The 15,526-nt window shown below is 35.6% G+C and overlaps 2 protein-coding genes across 5 annotated transcripts; one reads left to right on the top strand and one right to left on the bottom strand.

Annotated features, from left to right (window-relative positions):
• Positions 1-868: 868 nt before the first annotated feature.
• Positions 869-4,490, top strand: LOC105763266 (uncharacterized). 2 transcript variants are annotated; one of them, XM_052624732.1, is made up of 5 exons: positions 869-1,209; positions 1,871-1,957; positions 2,121-2,917; positions 3,313-3,741; positions 3,933-4,490. In XM_052624732.1, exons 3-5 carry the CDS (start codon positions 2,125-2,127, stop codon positions 4,109-4,111), a joined length of 1,401 nt encoding a protein of 466 aa, XP_052480692.1. In that variant the 5' UTR covers positions 869-1,209; positions 1,871-1,957; positions 2,121-2,124; the 3' UTR covers positions 4,112-4,490. The 2 variants fall into 2 exon arrangements, with proteins under 2 accessions (XP_052480692.1, XP_012436866.1); XM_012581412.2 differs by lacking the exon at positions 1,871-1,957.
• Positions 4,491-6,141: 1,651 nt separating this feature from the next.
• On the bottom strand, positions 6,142-11,509 carry LOC105763267 (lipid phosphate phosphatase epsilon 2, chloroplastic). Of its 3 annotated transcripts, XM_052624734.1 has the most exons (5): positions 11,156-11,509; positions 7,036-7,256; positions 6,711-6,936; positions 6,549-6,622; positions 6,142-6,428 (listed from the first exon to the last, which is right to left on the bottom strand). In XM_052624734.1, the coding sequence occupies exons 2-5, from the start codon at positions 7,165-7,167 to the stop codon at positions 6,201-6,203; spliced, it is 660 nt and encodes a 219-aa protein (XP_052480694.1). In that variant the 5' UTR covers positions 7,168-7,256; positions 11,156-11,509; the 3' UTR covers positions 6,142-6,200. The 3 variants fall into 3 exon arrangements, with proteins under 3 accessions (XP_052480694.1, XP_012436867.1, XP_052480693.1); XM_012581413.2 differs by lacking the exon at positions 11,156-11,509 and having other exon boundaries at positions 7,036-7,687; XM_052624733.1 differs by lacking the exon at positions 11,156-11,509 and having other exon boundaries at positions 6,293-6,442; positions 7,036-7,703.
• Positions 11,510-15,526: the final 4,017 nt, after the last annotated feature.

Below are 15,526 nucleotides of genomic sequence, written 5' to 3'. Positions count from 1 at the left end.
GAAAAAAAGTTACTATAGTAAAGATATAAATAAAGGTTATAACTTATAGACTTGTCCAAGGGTTGGGCCAAACCTGTTCGAAAAGTGGAAGGGTTTGGGCAAAAGTATAAACTCAAAAAATAGGCTTAAAAACGGGCCAAGCCTTGAGTAATTTTTTTACTTGGGCTTGGCCCAACCCAAATTTGTAAAAAAAAGAACCTGTTGTTGTTTTTCTAATTGTTTTGTTACTAGTTTTTCATTGTTTTGCTATCATTTTGGTATTATATTGCTACTTTTTTGTTGTTATTGTTTGGATATTATATAATTATTGTTTTATTTTTTTTTAGTATATTTAAAGTATTATATTTTTTAAATTTATTTTTATATAAAAAATTTTAATACAACGGGCTAGGCCCAAGTCTAAAAAATGAGTAAATGTTTTTACTAGGCCCGGCCTGGCCAATTATACGTATGTTGGGCCTTTGTTCGCTGTTGAAATCTTAAACCCGTGGTCCGTAGAATGGTGATGAGCCCAATTTAGTAGTTGATTCGATAGAATTGTGGAGGATGACATTTTCTAGATTCCAAAAGTTCCTCTTTATTTATTTATTTATGATTACATCAAATCATCACAAGATTCTTGTTGGAATTTGAAATATCAACAACTAAAACTAAATAAATAAAGAGGGTCCGTTGCTTAATTTTGCCGCGGTCAGTGAATTCATTTGCTGACCCCACGCCCCCCACTCTTTTCATAATTTTGCACTATGTATCAAGAAACAAAAAGGTAGAAATCCCGCGAAAACGATGTCGTGTGAGCCCACGAAACAAAAACATTTCCTAACACTTTGGAACCCTCTCCCAACATAAATACATTCCAAACTCAACCCTACATCCCCAATCAAGGTCAAACCCGACATTTCCCCAAACCCCCAGCCTTTTGAAATTTTTGCGGAGAGAAGTGGAGGCGAAGATAATAACTTGGGGAACAGGTTTTCTGCGAGTTCCAGAAGATCACAGAAGCAGATTTATATTTTCTTTTTTTATTTTTCTGTATAAATAGAAACAGAAAATTTAAAGTAAATGATAATGAAATCCCCGTTTTATGTCTTCACTTCACGCGCTCTAATCTGATCTCTCCTATTCCCTCTCCTCGCGCCATCGAATCCTCCGCCGCTTGCGCCTAGGGTTTCTTCTTGAAGGATTATATTTTTCTTAGCATCCTAGTAGGTAATAAAGCTCTCTTTTCTTTAATGATTTCTTTTATTTCTTTTGAGGTTTTTCGTTAATTTTTCATCTTTTTTTCCAGTTTTTGAATTAGCTGGTGTACCTATGTTATATTAGGGATCCATTGCGGTTTTTCTCGTTCATTTGTTTTAACTTTTCTCTGCTTCCAAACGGAGCCTTCGCAAAGTAATCGAGTTTTGCATCGTTAACGTAGATATCCCTTTTTAATTCATCAAATAGTCAAAGTAGATGATTGACAATTGTCAATTTAGAAGATATCCTTTTTCTCCTTTTCGTTATGTTTGGTTGCTGTTAAATTAGGTGGAATTCTCATGTGTCTGGTAGCTTTGTTTTGGTTTCAATTTTTCAGTTAGTTATATTTATATGGGGGCTTTAATTTATCTACACAATTTCATATTTAATTTAGCTATATGCTTTCTTATTCAAAATCAGCATATAGGTTTTGGTTTTACTTAAAAGGAAAAAAACATCTTTTTGTAGCAGTATAGCTGAAGTGCTGAATAAATGTGTGTATTTGAATTTAAGATTGTTTGGTCTGTTTTACTCTTCTTCTTCTTTTTTTTCCCTTTTACAATTATCCTGGTTGTTGATTTGAGTGATTGGCAGAGGGATCACACTAATTTTGGCTCACGTATGGATTTAGGGTTTGGATGGTTGTACTTAGCTCCCAGCTCCAATTAGGGGCAGGCGTAAAATATTGGGGTTTCTAGCTGGTTTGATACAACAAAAAGTTAGCAACCACAAGTTTAATTGAGTGGATCTTCTCCATTTCGTTGAAATTAGAATGTTATCACTTGTAGCAACAATGAGATTTTCTTCTTCCCTTCTGTTTCCTAAGAAAATGATAGATATGGGTTTGTTGACTTCATCTTCTTTTTATTATTATTATGCAGAGCCATGCCGACTTTTACTGCTATAGCTTTGGATAGGTTAATAGAACCTGGAGCTTCGAAATCTGTTGACAAATCTGGTCCTAACATGAAACCACCTATTCCCAAGCCAAAGCTTATACCCAATTCAAAGCTGGAGAGGATGAATAGTACATCAGTAACTGAAAGGAAGATTAATCATCCCCAAATATCGTCACCTGCCCTCTATGCTACTCCTGAGGCAACTCCACTACCTGATTCACCATCTTCTTTTCCCCCTTCACCTTACATCATCAATCACAAGCGTCGTGGGCCTCGCCTTCTGAAGAGCTTTTCTGAAAACAATGTATCATCTCAGAAGAAAACCATTGAAGAAAGTGAGGTTAATGGGAAGGCGAAGCTGACAGAAACCAAGTCTGTTGATCTATCTAACGATGGTTCTTTTAATTTTAGCATTCATGAACCTGATGAAGAGGGGCATGGGAATGGTGTCAATAATGGTCCTATTAAAGTAGAACAGGCGAATGGTGTCCATTCTGGCTCCATTCAAGATGAACGCAGGAATGGTGTCCATGATGTTGGATTTGGGAGCAGTAATGAGAAAGTCGGAAAGAGCCAAATGAATAATGGTATGCCTAGTGATATTGCCGAGGTAAAGCTTCATTTGTTGAACTTGGACAGATATGATGAAAGTGAAGATTTCTTTGATCCAAAGGAATCAATGAGTGCCACAACTAATACCGATGTAGATGATGATATTGGGGCAGAAAGTGCTGCAAGGCTTGCTACATCAGGGGTAGAGTTTTTTGATGCTTGGGACGGTATGTACAGTTTTGTTTTCATCTGAATGTGATCACGTATAACTGCATATATTTAAATATAGGTGCTTGGTTTTTTTGCTAGAAATTAATTTTTTTGCATGGTTGCGCTTATTTTTTTTAAATATGATGTATCTCAGGCTGTGATAGTATGATTGTGCTAGCCTTTCTTTAAATGCCTTGTCTCTTGATTACATGATAACTAATGACTTAACAGTGAAAGTCATGTGTGCATATTTATGTGTATCCCAGCTTGCCTGGAACCTGAACATTTTTGTTGAAATATTGAGAAATATGAAAAACTTTACCATAGGTAGTGCTTCATTTAGAAAAGGGCTGAGTGCAATGATTTTTGTGGCTGTTATAGAATTTTTACTTGGATCTCTTGTTTCACTCAGAATTATCCTCTGAGAGTGGATCACAATCCATTCATCGTGACACTGAAGCTGAAGCACGTGAAATAAGACTCAGCTTACTCATGGAAATAGAGAAGAGGAAGCAGGCAGAAGAAGCTCTAAATAAGATGCTACATATGTGGAAAAGAATCAGCCAAGAGTTAGCTGTTGTGGGATTGTCACTGCCTGCAGATCCTATTGATGTGACAGATGATGAGCTGGTGAATCAAGCTGAAGAACTGAGGCAGCAAGCAGATGTTGCACGATTTGTATCATTAACCGTTGGAAGGGGAATTGCAAGGGCAGAGATGGAGATGGAGATGGAAGCTCAAATTGACTCAAAAAACTTTGAAATCGCCCGATTGTTGGACCGACTACACTACTATGAGGCTGTTAATCAGGAAATGTCTCAGAGGAACCAGGAGGCTGTAGGTGAGTGCTATATCCTTATTTCTTAAAGTTGCATAACCAATTGTTTGGGAAAAAAGAATGCAGGACTTCTTTTTCAACTAGTTTCTTTAGTCTGATTCTCTCTGTTGAAATATGCAGCAAGCTGCGGATTTACTTAAGAATATGATGCTGTATGTTTACCTTATTTTGTTCTGTTTCATTGTTTTGTACAGAGATGGCACGGCGAGAGAGACAAAAGAAGAAAAGAAGGCAGAGATGGGTATGGGGTTCAATTGCCACTGCAATTACCCTTGGGACAGCAGCCTTGGCTTGGTCTTACCTCCCAACAGGTAAAGGATCATCTTCGGGTAATGTTCCTCAGGCCTCTAATCCTGATGATGCAGCTAAGTGATTACTATTCAATCACTAGAGCTACGAGAATCTGTCATCGTTGGAGAGAAAATAAGATATGCTTACATTCATTCCTGTGAATAGCAGTCCAAACTGCCATGAGCGATCGGAGGATGTGCAGTACCATCAATAATAGTTTTTGAGTACTACTAATTGTTCTGTTCCTTGGCAGTCTGTGAGTCGATAAATTTTCATGTGGCCTTTGTTTAACCCAATTTTGGCCTATTGTGTGCGTTACGCACATAAAACCTTCATGGATTTGCTTTTAGGTCTCTAATCGTTTCAGGCAGATATCTTTTCTGTGCAAGACTCATCAGTGGCATGTGTGAAATTATTAACCTGTTGATTGAATGAAATTTTGTTTGGGATGTTCCGGCAAATGTACGATCTTTCAAAAGTAAAATGGAGTTATAAAAATTGATTATCTTCGGGGCCAATTCAGTTCTAAATATAAGTGATTTGAGATTTTGAAGTAACTCCTTTCTCTACAAAATAACAAATGTAATTTTTGCTAGCAATTCTAAAATCTCAAAGATGTCTGGATTTTTCTTTCCCTTTAAAGGAAAAAAGTCGTATTTCCTTATATGTAAATTCCACGCTTAGACACAGTGATACCCTAGAAATGCTTTGGATTACCCTCCCATTTATCAACAGTACTTTGATTTCCGTATTTATTTCTATATACATAAGCATAAGCCGAATTGTTTCTTGTTGAAAGCTGTATTTAACAGCAGCAACTAGGTATCATTCAGCGACTAGGCTGGACTTGTGTCACTCTGGTTGTGCTCTGCTGAATTCTCAAGTTGTTTTGAACCGTGAGGGTTTCTGAAAAAGACTACGGGGGAAGAGCCCATGGATCGTGCGAGTATCATGGCATGGAATTGTGAAAGGCTTGGACAAACTTTGGCAATTCTAGCTAGAGCTTCGGAAAAAGAATAGTCCCTCCATTGTGTTTCGGATGGAGACCAAACAGAAACGATCGAAGGTGGAGAAAATTAGGAATCAAATGTGGTTTAAGATTAATTGTATGTTGTTTCGGTTGTAGCGTGTAGAGGCTTGGGTCTATGGTGGTCAGCTAATGTGACGAGCTTTACTCCTTCAAAAAACATTATCCGCGCACACGTGGAATGGGAGCATGATTAAAGATGGATTTGTTCTTTCATCTTCGGTGATTCCAACAGCCTTACTGATGACTGTAAAATCATGGAATGCGATCTTTGAGGAGGTTCCTTCACGTGGTCAAACTATGGTTTCAATGATAAGTTCATATAAGAAACACCTAATAGATGCTTCTTCAATGAAGCATGGAGAAATCGTTTCGCATGAGGAGTTGATTTTGCGGAACCAACTATTGCATCAAACGCTGGTCAAACTATGGTTTCAACGATGAGTTCATATAAGAAACACCTGACAGATGTTTCTTCAATGAAGCATGGAGCAATCTTTTCCCATCAGGAATTGATTTTGTGGAACCAACTATTGCATCAAACACTGTCCAATCCTTTTATTTCCCAAGACTAAGAAGAAAAAACGGTGGAAGAACTTCAAGATAGATGCTGGATAAGGAATGTGACAAGATGGTAAAAGACAGCTGGACGGCAACTTCTAGGAGTTCACAAGGGGATAAACTTCAAGGAACATGAAAATTTGGCAACACCATTTACTGGAGATGTAATGCTATTAGAAGCAAATGGAGAATGGATTGAGGATGATAAGGACGTTGCGTTGAGCATACAACAATTACTACTTGATTTGTGTTGTTTGCAATGGAGACGATGACAAAGAGCCCGTTAGAAGCCGCTCATGCTTCCAAAGCATTTCAGTTAAAATGACTAAATGCAGCTTAAAGATTATAAAGTAAGCCCCAAACATAATTGCATTAACCAGTCAATGATATTTGGGGTTCAAGGAATTCATGTTTATGTTTCTCTTTTGTGCTCTGTAAAGACAAATAGTGTCAATAGTTCCAAATACATTGTTTTCTTATGCCAGAGCTTGTGATGACTAAGCATTTCTGACAGTTTGAAACTGTTGAGATGGAATCAAATGACTTGTATTAATAAAACTGGTTTACAAAGCAAATACATAGTCTATCTTTCATCCTGGAGCCAATATTGTATCACATATGTAAGAAAGCCTAGGCCAAATCCAGCACAAGCCAAAAGAACAATGACCCTTACCCACAGCGAGGAGCTAAATGCTTCCAAAACAACAGCATCCCATGACAGGTACCATAAAACTGAGAAAATGGAACCCACCACAGCACCCACAAGAATTTGATTCATCGTATGAAGCTTTTGTGACACTCGAAGCCATGACTGTAAACCAGCAACTAGATTAGATGCAATTTTCACAAGCTTCAGAAATCACAGCTTTTTTCTACTGCTAAAACAACCAAGACTAATCTTTTTAATATAGTTTTCAGAATTTTTACTTACAAGATATGAACCAAATGCCAGAGCCAGAACGGAAATGCCCACTGAAAGTGCATTATTTCCTAGCCATTCCAATACTGTGAAATACCAAATACAGAACTACGTTAAAAACTTACGCTCAGTTTTGGCAGTCTAAAGCGAAAGTGAAAGCAAGGGCTTACTCACATGAAGCTATAGCGAAGACGACAGTGAAGAATATGGATTGGGCATGAGAAGATGGCATCCCAGGGTCGGACTTAAGGCCGGCCACTGGCCGCTCCTGATTCAGCAACCGTTTCAGTCCAACTGAGAGCACCGCATTCACAATCGACCCCATCGCCATCCATAAAGCCTCCGCGTCATGCCTCCAAAGTATCACCCCACCAAACAAAGCTGACACCAACCACTTGCTCTATCACCCAACAAACCCAAAACCTCCATCTCAGTAAACATGGAAAGTATTACACGCCCAAATAAATATATCCAAATATATAGAAACAAATAGACTCACCAGACGATTCAAAGTGGACTCGAAACCTTGAACCCGCATTGATCCGTCAATGAAACCTTCTACTTCTTGTTCAAGCGCTTGAATCCCATCGTCTCTGTCCCTAGACTCCTTTAACACAGAAGTTTTAATCATAGTTCTTGAAGAGTCGCGCACCCCAGTTTTGTCGGTCAAAATTCCTCCAAGAGAACTTGTTTTGCGGGTTCGGAGGTGGAGGAAAAACTCTGGGTCAAACGATTTAAGAAGCTTAGGTGAAGAATTAAGATTGAATTTGAAGACTAGAGGGTGGGAAAGAGTTGAAATCGGAGACATGTTTTTGGGAAGTACTAGGACGGAGGAGGAGGATGAAGGGAAAGGAAGTATGGAAGAAGAAGAAGAGAAACATTTCATAAAAGATTTAATTTATTGAAATTGAAGAGAATGTGTGGAGCGTGGAGAGAGAAGAAATTTTATATTTTGGAGGTGTTTGGAAGAGTAACAAATGGATGAGAAAATTCCAAGAAGGGGATCTCCTTAGAACCCTAAGTTATGAACAGTGTTAGGTGTGGTGAGAACAACACTGTCCCATCTCCGACAAGATTTTCCCACGTGTTATAACGTTTTTGATGCATTTTATATTATTAGCGTAGCAAATGTTTTTTTCGTAATTAGTCATATATGTAAAAATATATTCAATTATGGGAAACACTAGTTGCATTTTCTAGCTTTTTTTTAATATAATTATTTTATTTTGGTTAGATGGTTTTGTCCTCAAATTCTTCTCTCACTCACATTTATATTTTTTTATTTCATTTTATTTTAAGATTTTTATATTTTAATACATCAGCTCCTTTAATTAAATAATTAAATAATAATGATTTCGTCTTGAGAACCAAATTCAATTCCTCTTTTATAAACACATTTGTAATTCTTATTTCATATTATTTTCAACTTTTTTAATTAATAAATATATTATTTTCAATTTTTTATTTTTAATTAATCTTTTTAACTAATAACTCCTTTATTAATAAAATCAAATAATAAATATGTAATTATATAATAAAAATATATTTTACATATATCATTATGTTAAACATATTTGAAATTAATAACTCCTTTATATATAATATAAGCTTCAACTAAATTTTTTATATATTTTTCTTTATATGTCAAATATTTATTTTCTACACATATTGTGGGTATGATGATTTTAATATTATAAAATGAAGTCATTATTTCAAATATAATTATTATTTTTATATGTAAAATATTTCAAATATCATTATTTTTCATCTACATTTTGGGTATGGTATTTTAGATATTTTTATATGTGAAATATTTTAAATACACATGCAATAATATATAATACTAAAATTTGCTACACTCATGATATGGATTGAAAAATAAATATTACACATATAAAAATTATATTTATTAAAAATAATAATATTCATATTTATTATTTGATTTTATGTATAAAAGAGTTATTAATTAAAATAAAAATTTGAAAATAATATATTTATTAATTAAAATTAAAAGAAAGCTTGAAATACCATGAAATAAAAATTACAAATGTATTTAGAAAATGAGAATTGAACTTGAGTCTTAAGGATGAGATTATTATTATTATTTAATCATTTCACCAAAGGAGCTAATATGTTAAAAACATTAATTAAAAATATAAAAAGCTTAAAACAAAATGAAATAAAAAAAATAAATGTAAGTGAGAGAGGAATTGAACTTGAGACTAAAAAAAAAACCAAGCGAGCATTCAAATAGCTGTCCTACATTCATTCGTGAAGTCCTAATGGGTTGAAGACCATATCAACAGGTCTTGCAAATAAGGCATATCCTATCTTGGTAAAATTTTTGAAATGATCCCTTTATTTCCATGCCTTCCGGCTACTTTATCACCTACTTTGATTTCGCGTTTCTGTGAAATATATACACGAATCGTTTCCGGATTATAACTAGAACCCCTTTTTTTCTAGACCCATCTCACATCGATGACTCAACCCCTCCCACCTATAGGTAATTTTAGACAAGTTTCCTTTGAAGTGGATACCTGAATCCCAAGTATGGACTGTAATAATCTATCTGGAGCATACGATGATTCTTTCACCACCTGAGGCATTAATTTACCTACTAAAATATCGCACTGTCCGCTAAAATTTTCCCCTTTTTAATGCATTTACCCCGCCAAACCCAGGCAGTTTGATGCATACAAGTATTTTTGTTGGAACGTTGATACATAACTAATGGCATGCTTAGAGCATCTCCATTGCCCCATAAAATAATCTTGTCAGTATCGGTGGAAATGATCTTTCATACATGTATTAAGATACGAAGGCTTCTTATTCCACAACAACGAAAGCACTTTTTCACTCTTTCATATACTAGAGGATTTCACTTGGAAAAGAAAATGTTCCATACTAATGGATTCGGACCGTGGGTTTCCACTAGTATTTAACCATCTAACTAAAGAAACTAATTATATTAAAAAATTCAGAAAATACAATTTAAAGAGAAAGCGCGTCCAACTAGGCGCACTTTTCTACTCTCTCTCCAAAAATGGTCTATTTCCCTAAATTTTCAAAAATCGACCTATTTGGCCAATAATTTTTGTTTTGACATATATAGCTAATTTAGTCGTATATTTGCAAGGAAAAGGTGTACTATATATATTTTTAATCAGAGAAAATAATGCAATTTAGGAGTATATCAACATAGTGATATCCATAAGTTTTGGTTTACCGTGGAGAGGAAATGGGAAATTAATGGTAAATGTTTAATAAAAGGTTTTAATGTAAATTAAAGATTTTAATTTGATCTAAGCTATATATTCATTTTGATTTAATGATTATAAAATGGTGTAAAATTAATCAAATTTAAATAATTTAAGTGAAACCTTTCCTTTAATAAAATACTAAAACTTAATGTATAAACTATTAATCCTTTAAAAAATTATTAACAAAATTATGTTATAGTAAATATGAGAGCATGCATTTCTATTAATGGTGTAAGGTAGAACTAAATGTAGGGTGCATTGTTTCATGTAAAACAAATCTTATATTTTTAATATTTGGATAAGTATTTTCCATTGTTCGAAAACTTTTCCATCTAAACATATAATGCTCACACTTTAAATTTTTTTATACAACATAATTTTATTTTAATTTAAATTAAATAGTAGTTAGTAATCAACTTAAATCACATAAATTAATATGTGCACATATATATTTCAATCACAATAACCCTTTTTAGTTGAAGATCCCTTATTAAAATAAAATTTCATTGACTATCAACGATAATTTCATGTTAATTAAGGATAGATTAACAATGTCGATCAGGTGATAGTTAAGCAATGCTGAAGGAGATAGCCCTCCTGATGATCCAAGTACCAAGAAGGTCTATTTTAAGGAATCGGCAGCCAATTCAGAGGATGTGATGGTTGTGGATTGAACGCCAACACCAACCTTGTCTTGGAAGGATATGGTATCAGGGAAAGGTTCTCTTGAATAGTACGGAGTGAGTGGAGTTGAACATGCTGATGGGGAATTTTCTCTCCTTGAAGGGGATGTTAAGAAGTCAGTGGTTAATGGTATTCCTTTAATTGAATTCTCCAAAAGAATACATCAACTTCTTGTCAATGAAATGTCCATTTCAGTAGTTTTCAAGTTGCTTGGAAGAAATATTGGGTTTGTGGCTTTGCAAAACAAACTCTATGGAATTGGGAGACCATCCAAGCCTTTTCAATTGATGGACATTGAAAATGGCTATTTCTTAGCTAAATTCCAAAGTCTTGATGACTATGAGAAAATATTAACACAAGGACCTTGGCTCATTTTTGGGAAATATTTAACAATCCAACCCTAGTCAATCGACTTTAATCCAGTGATACCATACCCCAATAAGGTTCTCACTTGGGTTAGGTTCTCAGGTCTTCCTAATTACCTTTACAAGAAGGAGGTTTTATGGGATATTGGGGGGATGGTTGGCTAAGTGACTAAGTTGGACTTTAACACAAACAGTAGGGCGAGAGGATGGTATGCGCGTATGGCAGTTTATGCAAATCTAGATAAACCCTTGATCTTAAAAGTTATAATCAACGGAAATATTCAAAGAATGGAGTATGAGAGCCTACCGGTGGTGTGTTTCTCGTATGGGAATTATGGGCATAACAAGGATTCTTGTCCACATAGTCTAAAAACATCAGCTTCCTGGAGGAGTGGTTTCGTCAGCTAAAACCATACAGGAAAATACGGCGGCCAGGAAAGGGGAGTTCGACCCCTAGATGCTGGTGGAGAGGAGAACCAAATGCACTTCTCGGGAGCTTAACAAATTAGGAAAGTCTGGATTTGAGGAGAAATCATCGAGATCGAGGTTTCATCTTTAATAAATCTATATTTTGAAATGTTGGAGGAAAATCTAGGGAAAGAAATCACGCCATATCTGAAGAGGTATGGGAAAGAAATTACTAATGGAAATTTAGGGTAGCATCCAACGAAACAATCTTCAGTAGTTGAATATTTGAGGAAAGAAAATTTAAGCCAATTGATGGGGGCTCAAAATCTCAGCCAGGTTCGAAAACCCAAATTCAAAAGTTCTCTTAAGGGCCAATTATTTGTTGAACATAATAATGGGTTGGAGCCAACTGTTAAATTTTTAACAAAGGCCAAGACTGTTAAATTTTTAACAAAGGCCAAGGCCGTCAATGATCATGGCACTTGGCCGTCCAATGCTTTGAGTAAGCTCGCTCTAGTTTTCAAGTAAATCTGTTACAATTTTTTCTTCTTCTTCATCTATTTCTACGATTATAATTGTCACAGATGGCGTGGATATATTTCATTCAATCCCTATCGACTTCCAAAATGATTATTTTTTACATTTTAATCCGACTTCCGAGGAGGTGATGGAAGTTGATGTGGCTGTGAATGAAGGGATTTTGGATGCTAAAAATCACATGGCGGTAGTATTTAAAGAGAATACCCACTTGAATTTATCAAGAGACGCTGTTGGAGACAGTTTGGCCATCTCAAAAAATCATTCCTTACAGTTAATGGTAGAGGGAGTGGATTCAAAGCTTTCGGCTCAAAAGAAGGGTGGAAAATTAATAAAACTCTAAAATGTCTAGGTAATAGGTTCAAGGCATCCAGAAGTTCTCGGGTTTCCTTTGCTGAATCCATGAAAATGGTAGCGGACCTTATTTCTTCAGAATTGGATGGGCAAGTTATTAAGAACTTGCCAAAGGAAGAAAGGGAGCGACCAGAAAATGTTGTCACTAGTCGGTAGTAAGTTAATTCCTTCTCTTTTTCAATTTATTATGAATTTATCAATTTTATCTTGGAATGTGCAAGGGTGCCCAAATGTAAAATTCCTAAGAATTTTTTGTGAGTACAATACAGAATACAAACTGGATATAGTTAGCCTTCTTAAGCTAAGAGTTAGTGAGGCTAAAGCTGATGTTATTATTGCAAATTTGAGTCTGAGAAAATCTCATCGAGTGGAAGCCATTGGCTTTTTTGGAGGTATCTAGTTAGGTTGGAAAGAATTAATTAATGTAGAGGTGGTTGGAAATCATCCCCAATTTATTCTGATCTGCATTTGTTCCATTCTCCAATCACAACTGATCTTTATCGCCTTTGTGTATTGTAGTCCTGATAGATAGAAAAGAAGTTTACTCTAGAGGGATTTAAGTTGTCTATTCTGTCAGGGTGTTTTCCATGCATGGCCATCGGGGATTTTAATGTCATACTCTCGTCGATGATAAAAGAAATGGTCATGTGAGAGGGCAAAGATGTCCTTTTTTCGGCGAGTTTGTGGATAAGGCTTAACTTCATGACCTAGGGTTTAAGGGACCTCCTTCTACGTGGCATCGGGGCAATCTTTTTGAGAGACTGGATCAGGCATTGGGGAATGAAGCTTAGGTGGAGTCTTTTCCTAACTATTTGGTAACCAATCTTCCAAGAATTAAATCGGATCATCAACCACTTCTTTTTAATTTATAGTCGGAGTCCACTTTTTTAAAGGGTTGACCCTTTCGATTATTAGTTGGGTGGTTGAAGCATTTGAATTTTTTAGAGTTTGTGACGAATAACTGGAGCTTTGATGGTGATATGTCTAATACGATTGCTTGTTTCACTGATAGACTCAAGGATTGGAATAAGTGTGTTTATGGACATATTAACAATCATAAAAAGTAGTTAATCCATAAGCTTTCCAGTATACAACAGGTCATGGACACTTCTGGATCTAACTCTCTAGCCCTTCTCGAACTGAAGATTCGGGAGGAGCTTGAGAATGTCCTTTACCATGAGGAAATGCTTTGGAAACAAAAATCAAGATGCGAGTGGTTGAGATTAGGGATCGAGATACACAATACTTTCGTAGGTGTACGATCCAGAGAAGAAACTTCAATCAAATAACTACTTTGCAAAATTCAAATAGTGAGTGGGTTTTCAAACCTGAGGACCTTAAATCTGAAGCAGTTAACTTATTTTAAAGATTGTACGGAGAAGTACTAGGCCCACTAGGTAACTTGCCTTCAAATGCTTTACCGCGACTTGATCTCGAAGACGTAGAATTTCTTGGAAAATCTACTTCAAATGAAGAAATCAAGAATGCTCTCTTTAATATGGCTCCACTGAAAGTGTTAAGAAGTGATGGCTTCATGCATTGCTTTTTCAAAAGTAGTGGGAAAATATTGGAGAAGCCATTTGTGAATGGGTCAGGAAGATCTTTTAGGGAGGTATTATAGATTCAGAATTCAATAATACCCTTATCGTCTTAATACCTAAAGTTTTGAATTCTGAAAATCTCATGCAATTTAGACCAATTAGCCTCTGCTCAGTATTATATAAGCTAGTTATGAAGGTTATTGCAAACCAGTTCAAGAGTATTTTCCCCAAAGATTATAAGTCAACAGCAAGTGGGTTTCATAACGGGGAGAAGTATTATTGATAATGTTGTAATTGCGCAGGAAGTTTTGCATTCTATGAAAACCAAGAAGACTCTCCAATGGATGGCTATTAAGATAGACTTGGAGAAAGCTTATGATAGGGTGCGTTGGGACTTTGCAGAGGCCTCACTCAAAGAGGTAAATATCCCTAACATTTTAATACAGATTATTATGTTTGCCATCTCGACGTCTTCTATGCAGGTTTTGTGGAATGGAGTTCCGACTACTAAATTCAAACATGTAACGGGAATTCTTAAAGGTTTTCCCTTATCTCCATATCTTTTCGTTCTGGGCATGGAATGGCCGGGACATTGTTTTCATTCTGCCATCTCATCAAGGGAATGGAATCCTATTCGGTTATCACGATGAACTCTAGATCTTTAACACTTATTATTTGCAGATGATTTAGTGATTTTTAAAAAAAGCTAATTTGAAGCACAATGGTCTCCTAAAATTTTTTTGGGTAATTTTTGTGACCTCTCGAAACATAAGGTTAATGCTAGGAAAAAAAATCTTTTTTACTTTGCCAATGTTAAGGAGGATTTAAGAGGGAAGATTAGCATCATCCTTAGCTTTTAAAAAGTTCATGATTTGGGCCACTATTTGAGAGTTCTTCTTTTCCACCAAAGGGTAACTAAAAGTACTTTAAATTTTTTTGGTGGAAAAAGTCCGCAATAAACTCTCTAGTTGGGATGCCAAAAAAAAACTCTCATTTGTGGGGAGGGTCACTCTAGCACAATCAGTATTGTTATCTATTCCAAGTTATTTCATGCAGTCAATAATGATCCCAAAAGGAGTTTGTGACACAATAGAAGAAATGGCAAGGCAGTTTATTTGGGGTACTTTTGAGGGGAAAAGGAAAATGTCGTTAGTTAGGTGGGACAACATTTTTCAACCGAGATCATGTGGAGGTTTTGGGATTTGTTGTCTGAGCAACCAAAATAAAGCCTTCATGACGAAACTCAGCTACAATGTTGTCACTAAGGCTGATGCCTTATGGGTTAAGGTCCTTAAAGCGAAGTATGGAATGAACGAGAGTTTGCCAGAGTGTATCATAAGGAGTAGAAGCTCCTTTATGTGAAAATCCATTGCTAAGGTGTAGCCTTTATTACGAGATAATATGATTTGGCTAATGGGTGATGGATGTATTGTTTGTGTTTGGTATGACACTTGGGTTCCTAATGTAGGACCTTTAATCAAACATATCCCAGACCATGCAAATATTAACTTTGATTGTAAGGTGAATGAGATGGTATTAGGAAATGGTACTTGGAATCTTGATTTTTTTTTTCGGGTATGGTTGCTAGAAGATGTCATCTAACGCATCATTAGTGTTCCACCACCTATGGTTTCTTCTGGTCCGAATTTCAAATCATAGTCTCGTACTATGTCCGGTGTCTTTTCAGTTAAAAACACATACTGGATGCTAAATAAGGGTTTTTGGAATCCAAGGAATGGTATTTGAGTTCATTTCTATGTTATTATTGACTGTTATAATAATCTTTTGGCATTATTTATCTATAATTAAGTTAAATAAATTATAAAAAATACAATCTA

Source organism: Gossypium raimondii, chromosome 12 (assembly GCF_025698545.1).
Source record: "Gossypium raimondii isolate GPD5lz chromosome 12, ASM2569854v1, whole genome shotgun sequence".
NCBI lineage: Eukaryota > Viridiplantae > Streptophyta > Magnoliopsida > Malvales > Malvaceae > Gossypium > Gossypium raimondii.
This window is presented reverse-complemented; position numbering and strand designations above follow the sequence as displayed.

Coding starts and splice junctions, on each gene's coding strand:
- LOC105763266 (XM_012581412.2), top strand. CDS start 2,125: ATGCCGACTTTTACTGCTATAGCTTTGGATAGGTTAATAGAACCTGGA. Junction 2,918..3,312: donor GTTTTTTGATGCTTGGGACG/GTATGTACAGTT, acceptor TGTTTCACTCAG/AATTATCCTCTGAGAGTGGA. Junction 3,742..3,932: donor GAGGAACCAGGAGGCTGTAG/GTGAGTGCTATA, acceptor TGTTTTGTACAG/AGATGGCACGGCGAGAGAGA.
- LOC105763267 (XM_012581413.2), bottom strand. CDS start 7,422: ATGAAATGTTTCTCTTCTTCTTCTTCCATACTTCCTTTCCCTTCATCC. Junction 6,937..7,035: donor AGTCCACTTTGAATCGTCTG/GTGAGTCTATTT, acceptor GTTGGGTGATAG/AGCAAGTGGTTGGTGTCAGC. Junction 6,623..6,710: donor CGTCTTCGCTATAGCTTCAT/GTGAGTAAGCCC, acceptor GGTATTTCACAG/TATTGGAATGGCTAGGAAAT.